Source organism: Cryptomeria japonica, chromosome 5 (assembly GCF_030272615.1).
Source record: "Cryptomeria japonica chromosome 5, Sugi_1.0, whole genome shotgun sequence".
NCBI classification, from domain to species: domain Eukaryota; kingdom Viridiplantae; phylum Streptophyta; class Pinopsida; order Cupressales; family Cupressaceae; genus Cryptomeria; species Cryptomeria japonica.
The window spans coordinates 556,257,183-556,264,847 of NC_081409.1; the positions used below are offsets into that span (position 1 = coordinate 556,257,183).

Sequence of the window (7,665 nt, forward strand, 5' to 3'; positions counted from 1 at the left end):
AATTGAGCAAAGGCATCCTAAGGCAAAGCAGCAAAGTGTTTTTTAGGTATTCAAGGATTTCAAGCAAGAGGTATTTATCTTTCAAAATGGCATCTTCATCTTTTGCACCCGAGTTTATTGCAAACCCTACTATGGTAGAAAACATTAAGTGCCCTAGACCCGTATTTAAAATCATCCCTGAAATTGCCAAGCAAGATGATTCTATCGGAGCTTTTTCAAAAATTCCAAAGGGAGTCACTTTTGTCGAATACCCGGGGATTTACATTCACTGCAACATAGAAAATTTAGGGACCGATGACTTAAAGAATATGTGCAATGATGTTATTACTGATGAACAAGGTTTGGTTAAACTAGAGCATAATATTGTAGGAGGATTTGTTAAAATTTTGAACATACCTAAATTTTTGAAGGAGGTAGTTCGTCTTGTACTAAGCAGAGTTCATGGAGAGTTTATGTGGCTAGACTCTGTTTTTAAAATCTCAAAGAAAGCAATCAAGGCAGTTATTGGTTTACCCTCAACCAGTAGTAGGCTTGACAAAACAAAGAAGATACCTAACAAGGGTGTTATGGACCTAACCAGAGCCACATCTGACAATAGATCTCTTAGGTTTAATGGAATTACTGATGCAAATGTGAGATATGTGAGCATGGTACTTGGCTATACAGTAACCCATGCAAATAGATTAAATTGAGTTTCCAGCTTATGTATTCATAGTGCATATGAGATCGTCGAAAACAATGCTAGGATTGATATCTATGGATGGCTTAAGGATGAATTGAATGATAACCTGAAAAAGATTAAGGGTGACAAGAAGGGTACATTCCGCCTTGGCAACCTACTTGTGTGTTTGATGCTTTACTTCACCAAAGAGATACCCAACATTGGTCATAAGGACTTTGGATATGACATCCTGGTAGGCAAACAAATCATGGAAGCTATCACTGGTATGGGCTCTAAGTTCTAGTGAAAACTTTAGTGGCTAATATTCGCCAATTGGCTATTTTTTGAAATTTGGGAATCAAGATTTGGCTAATAATTTTAGCTTTTGAGGTGACCCAAATCACCACATTTTTACATATTTTTATTTTAGTGTTATTTAAATCGCTAAAGAATTTATTCTTTAGTCTTTTTTAACTAGAAGATTCGCCACAATATTCGATACATGATCGGATCATATTTGCCAATATTTTATATTTCATTATAGAAATGTAATTAATTCACCAACAATATATCACAATTATTAGTTACTTTAGGGTTATATCAACAATCTTTAGTTATTGCCATTGATTTAAAATATAATCTAATGACCTTCATTGTATTCTATGAGATAAATTGTAGCTACAAGTTGTAATTGCCTCAATGAAAATCAATCATCTAAAAGCATTTTTTGGCCCCATGAGTATTACAAATTGTTCATACATTTTATCTCACAAAATACAAAGAGGGCTATTAGATTATTTTAAGTTAATGGTAGAAATTAAATAAAGTAGAGTCTACCCCTTCAACTCATTAATGATTTCCACCTTCAGGACTTTACTTTTCTATAAAAAAAGAAATTTTTTAAAATGAAAGGATTTGTAGTAGTAATTAATGCATAATCTTATTATTTTTCAAGATTCGCCAATATTTTCTACCAAAAAAATTGATATAAAAAATTTTTCCAATAAAATTAATATGTTTTTTTTTTAAAGAAGGATTCTCCAATCAAAATAATTATAATTTAAAAAAAAAAGATATTTGTCAAGATTTTATACAATTCTTTGAGAGGGGGTTTCTTAAAGTTATCTTTGAATTATACAGTTATCCTAATGGAACCTAATTGTCACATAATTGTTGAGATCCATATGATAGATGGTCTTCAACAATGAAATTTGAGAGGATATTATAACATTAACCCAAGCATTTAGCAGACAACTAACAATTATGAGAATGGTGCAACCATCATAGTTTTGATAGAAAGCAACCATTATTAGCTTGTGGATAATAGACTTTAAAAAAAAAAAGACTTCCTTTATTATAAAGTAATAAAAATACTTATCTAATATATAAATTTTTAATGTCTTTTTTTGAAATTATTTTGTCACCTTAAGTCACATTTAAGTTTATGTTCTCTTATTGAAAAATGATCATAATTTATAATAATATAAATTTAGAAAAATATAAGAACATAAATTTTCTCTAGAAAAATATTTAATCTAAAAAATAATGGTATTATATAAAATGAAAATAAATAATATTATGTATAAATCTAAAAAAAAACATGTTTTTAAAATGGTAGCTTAAAGATAATTATATTTAGTCAAATTTTGAATATTTCCAAATATTTGCTTAAACTAAGTTTAGAGTCTCGTATATTTACATGCATTCTTTATGTCTTAAATTACAAATTCTTTAGTTAAATGTTATTTTTTCAAGTTGAATATTTTTTGAGGAACGTGTTTTCAAAAGAAATCCATTAACATATTGAGAAAAAATTTCTCTAGATAATTTTTTAATAAATTTTCATAATAAACCAGTAATGGTCACATAAAGAGCTCTTTTTAAATAAAAAAATCTTTCTATTTTAAGATTTCTTGTAGTTGGATTCATACTATCACATATGATAACTTTGTCTTTATAATAGATGTAGTTTTTATAGAAAATTGTTTAGGAATAGAAGCATTTAATAAAAGAGGGTAAAAAGAAGTTTTAAAAACTAACACATTATTATATTATAAGTATGAATATTATAAGTTATTCATAATGTTAAAGTTCAATTAAAAATATTTTTAAAGTATAAAAATAAGATCAAAATAAATAATTTTTATTAATGAGATTTTTTGTATATATATAGTTTTGATTGGGTAAGCATGGATTTTATAAGGGTCTATATTCTCTTACAAGTGAAAAGATTTAGCAATAAAAATAACAAGACAATAAAGGAAAACTATGAAACAACAAAAGACAAAACACTACAAAACCTTTCAAACTACCAACCCTAAATTAGGGAGGTTTATAAAATTGTTCCTATGACTTTTGTTTAACCATAGTTAAAGGATATTTGTCCTTTAAACTTATTTTCTTGGAACAAGAAAAATTCATAAGATTGTAGATAGAATCCTTTTCCATCCCCAAAGCTTTTAAAAAGGAATCCACCCTGTCAATGCTTTTTTATTATTCTCAATAAATTTATTCTAAAGAGGATGTCCATTGTTACATTCATGTTTCTTTGGATGAGTATGATCATAGAAAAATCAATGACTTTAAGAGATTTTATCTATTTGATGGTTTGCAGAGGTTTAAACCTGATTATGCCAATCTAGGACACATGGGGTTGGATTGTTGGAGCAATTTTCCTATGTTTTTTGATGAAGAGGTAGTAAGGATCATGTTGAGCAGAATTCACGAAGATTGCTTATGGTTGGATCAACCATACCTAATTTTCAAGGAAGCCCTAAGGGGTGTGATCGACTTATACTCTATCGGAAAGGTGTCTACTTTAAAATCAGTGTAGAATGTGGAAGTGAACAAGCTAACATATTTTGTATCTGATAAGCAAGCCCTCCGAATTGATAGTTGTACAAATTTGGGTGTGAGATATGTGACAATGGGAATTTTGTACAAAGTTTATTTCAAAACTTAGGAAGGATCTTCCTCCTCTACTACAGTTTGTGTGGCTTATCAAATGGTAAAGTATAACAAAGATTGTGATTTATGTGAGCTATAGAGGTGTTAGGTTCTAAACAATCCATGGATGAAAAAGGATGGGAATTTCCCCTTTCAGTATGGCTCTCTTGTTGTTTGCTTGGTATATTACTTTTTAAGTGCATTTCTTGAAATGAAAAATGTTGTATGGAGAGAAGATATGGTTGTTGGTGCACAAGTCAAAGAGTTTTTTATGGATCTTCAAAAGGAGATGATTGGCAGACATGGAATTTCTCTTAATGTTGTATATTGGTATAACTATGAAAATTCTAGAGTAATACAATATGACAAATCTTTTCCCATAGTTTTGTCCTTGTATACTTTTGCTAGGCTTTCCACGTAAATATGTGTTTAGTGTAAATATTATTTTTCTCTACATAATTCTACACTTTAAATTTTCATAACAACAACATCATAGTTGTATTCATAATTCTTATGATAGTGTACCTATGATATCGTGTTTGTTAGATCAACACGCTATTTGCACTTTCTTTGTTTTCTTTTGTCTTTAGTTTTAGGTTTTTGTTTGCTTGTTTTCTATGTTTCATCACTATCACATTCACCCTCATTCTTCATATAATAGTGTTAATGACAACATGTCTCTTAGATTATTATGCTATTTACAAATTTCTCATTTGTGTGTCAATTCTTATACACACAGTGCATCATCATTATGATTCCTTATATCATGACACAAGACACTGAATGCTACAACATAATGAAAGGGTGATCCTTTCACATGAATTTAGTATGACATCATTTATCCATCATCCCTTATACCATTTATCCACATCTTTTCATAGTCTAAATCATGTGTCATTATAATTACATTACATCCTTATGATATTTTATCATCATGCACATCCATGCAATCTAGTATCCTATCATTGAATCCTTTCAACCACATCAATCAATATGCTAGTCCTTACCCATGATTAAATGTATACCAATGGCATGTACATCATCCCAACATGATTTCTCCAAAGGAATATTGTGTATACCATTACACCTTTTTTCTCGTCATGTGCTTTCAAGAGATCTCTTAGACTCCTTTTCACCTAGCAACTCTCTTGAGGAGTTATCATTACTTCCATCATCATCCCTAAGCAATTAGGGCAACTTGCCATTGAAATATTCACTCAATGGGCTACTTTTTAATTCTTATTTGACATAATTCCACTTAGTTGTGACATTTTATCAAAGAGGGGCATAATGTAAACGTGGAAATATTTTCCTAGTCAACTAAAGTTAATGCCTAGTAAAGTTGTCATCACCCAAACATGTCCCCTTCACCTAATATCCCTCCACTAAATAATTTTATTACTTAATCAATCCCCTTTTCTACACCACCTCATAATAAATATATAAATAATTACCATTTTACACCTATTTTCCACCTCACACATGGTTAACATAATTAAATATTATGGTTATATTCTCCTAGCCCACCCAAGAATATAATCCTCCTAGATGCACGTGTCCCTTATCTCTCTCATGGTTACAATCACTTCCCAAATTTAGTAAGTATATCTAAACTCTTCATATTCCAACAACCTCCTTCTCAACCCTCCACTCTTTCCTTGATCCTAGAAAAATCCTCTGAAGCATTCTCCACAATTGACTTTACCATCAAATCTCAACCATCCATTACCTCTTCCAATATTCTATAAATTGTGGCAAATTCTCACTCATTCATCATCCATCAACTTAGAGTTGAGTATATGTTGTTGAAATTGGTAACTTCAAGAAAAGGAATATCGACATATCAACAATCATTTGGATCAAATCATTCAACAATGGATTTCATGGTAACATTTTAAGCTAGTTTTTTATGTTATTATCATGTTTTGAACGCTTTTGTTGAGCTCTATCTAGAGGTTTGTAATAGTAATATTTTGTTTTGAATAGTTTCCATTTTAATTTCATATTATTTTTATAGAAATAAAAGGAAATTAAACTTGGAATAAAAAGGCATGTCCACATGGGGAAGCCCAAAACTTTGATAGCTACCCAAACATAGAGTATTTACCAAAAAATGACCAACACTTATAACTTTGATGGATTTTTTTCAACTCCAAACACACATTAGGTACATGGGAGATAGCATTAGTAAAATTGACAAATTTAGATGCACTCAAGGATTTATCATATTAATTATAAGCAATGGGTGAAAAGAGCCCTAAGTGCAAAAAGAAACTAGGATTCAATGAAAAAAATGGAACTATGGGATTGGATCCTAATAGGACCTATAGATTGGAAATTAGAGCTCTTATCTTTTATTTGATAATTATTAATGGAAGTTAAATTGCATAATTATTAACTAAATTTTTTTAATTATGATTAAAAAAATAATATACTAAAAGTCAACATGTGGACCACCTAGCTATCTAATAAAATGGTTTGCTACATATTAATGTGGATTTGTTTTATTATTTTCTTGAAGACAAGATTTATCACATTTGATGAAGTTTTTATTACGAAACTGAGCTACATATATTTGTTGTTTACATAAGAGAGGATGTGTTAATGTGAAGTAGTATGTTCAAGAAACTACGGTTATGAAAATAAGGAAATTTAAGTCAAAATAAGTGAAAGACAAATATAATCTAAACTTATAATTAATAATATTCTAGTAAATAATAGACTAAAAAATTATGTATGGTTTTTGAAAAAAACGAGTTTAAAACAAATGTATATATAGATCTGTCATCCATTAAACTTATTTGTTTTTATTTATGCAATTACATTTGATTTGATGTCATTAACTATTTTACATCATTTTATTAGCCAAAATCATGAAATTAGTATTAAAACACCTAAAATTGAGGAATCAAAAGATGGATATGAATATGTTTCAAATATACCAACAATAAATGTGCTTATTTTGTCTTTCTGTTTTCTATTGTCTCCATTTTTTTATTGCTTGATCAATGAGCCTTTTAGAGACTTTTTTATGATCGAAAGCATTGTGGTGGAGCCTTCAATGTATATTTAACGCCTGTGCCAGCTGCAGAGATGTGGCCTTTAATGTATTCTAACAATCGACTAAACCCTATATGAATTTAGTGTTTATTTATATTGTTGAATTATTAAATGTAAGATTCCAAAGCCATGGCTGATCAGAACAAGTTTTGTTCTTTTTTGGACCGATACGACAATCCAAATTGCCGTCCGAAATGCGCATCTACACATTGCCTGTTTAATTTTTTGCAGGAGAGCTGTGCAAAGAGTTTGGGGTAAACAGAATGTCAAGGTATGATTTTTAGGGTTTTAATCTTTACTGCTCTAATTTGTTAGTGTAAATTGTAGTATTTAAGCGCTAATGAGAAGAGATGCAAATTTACAGTGCAGAGAAGTGGTGGACGAAGGAGAGTGTGGCGCTGGTGACAGGCGCAAATAAAGGCATAGGGTTTGAGGTTGCTCGGCAGCTTTGCGAGAATGGATTCACTGTAATTCTCACTGCTCGAAATGAGGAGCGAGGAAGAGCTGCTTTACATTCTCTGAGATCTCAGGGATTTCAACACAATTTGGAATTCTTCCCATTCGATGTCACTTCAGACGAGAGTGCGTGTCGTCTAGCAGAGTGGATCAAGCACAGCTATGGAAAACTGGATATCCTGGTACAAATTCTTTTGGACTACTATCATTATTATAAATTTTTTGTTTTCCAAGCATATGAAATTGTGTTTTATTCTAAACTTTCAAATAAGGAAACCTAGAATACAATACAATCTTTACGATTAAAGGTTTGAGTCCATTCTAATTAAGCCCACTTCTAAGTAAGAAAACTTAAATGTAGTAAGCATAAAATCTGTGATGTGATAGAAATAAGAACTCAATGCTTATTTACGAATTCGAAACATGAAATGTTCTAGTCAAAATGACCTAGAAATAGATACGCTTATACAAAAATAAAAGACAAATACATCAGAAACTACAACAATAGACAAAATAGAGCGCATCCATTGCATTTATTTAAA

General features: G+C 30.2%; 1 protein-coding gene across 1 annotated transcript; it reads left to right on the forward strand.

Annotated features, from left to right (window-relative positions):
* Positions 1–6,736: 6,736 nt before the first annotated feature.
* On the forward strand, positions 6,737–7,404 carry LOC131063829 ((-)-isopiperitenone reductase-like). The gene is made up of 2 exons (XM_057997787.2): positions 6,737–6,938; positions 7,032–7,404. The coding sequence occupies exons 1-2, from the start codon at positions 6,931–6,933 to the stop codon at positions 7,402–7,404; spliced, it is 381 nt and encodes a 126-aa protein (XP_057853770.2). The 5' UTR covers positions 6,737–6,930.
* The last annotated feature ends 261 nt before the right edge of the window (positions 7,405–7,665 follow it).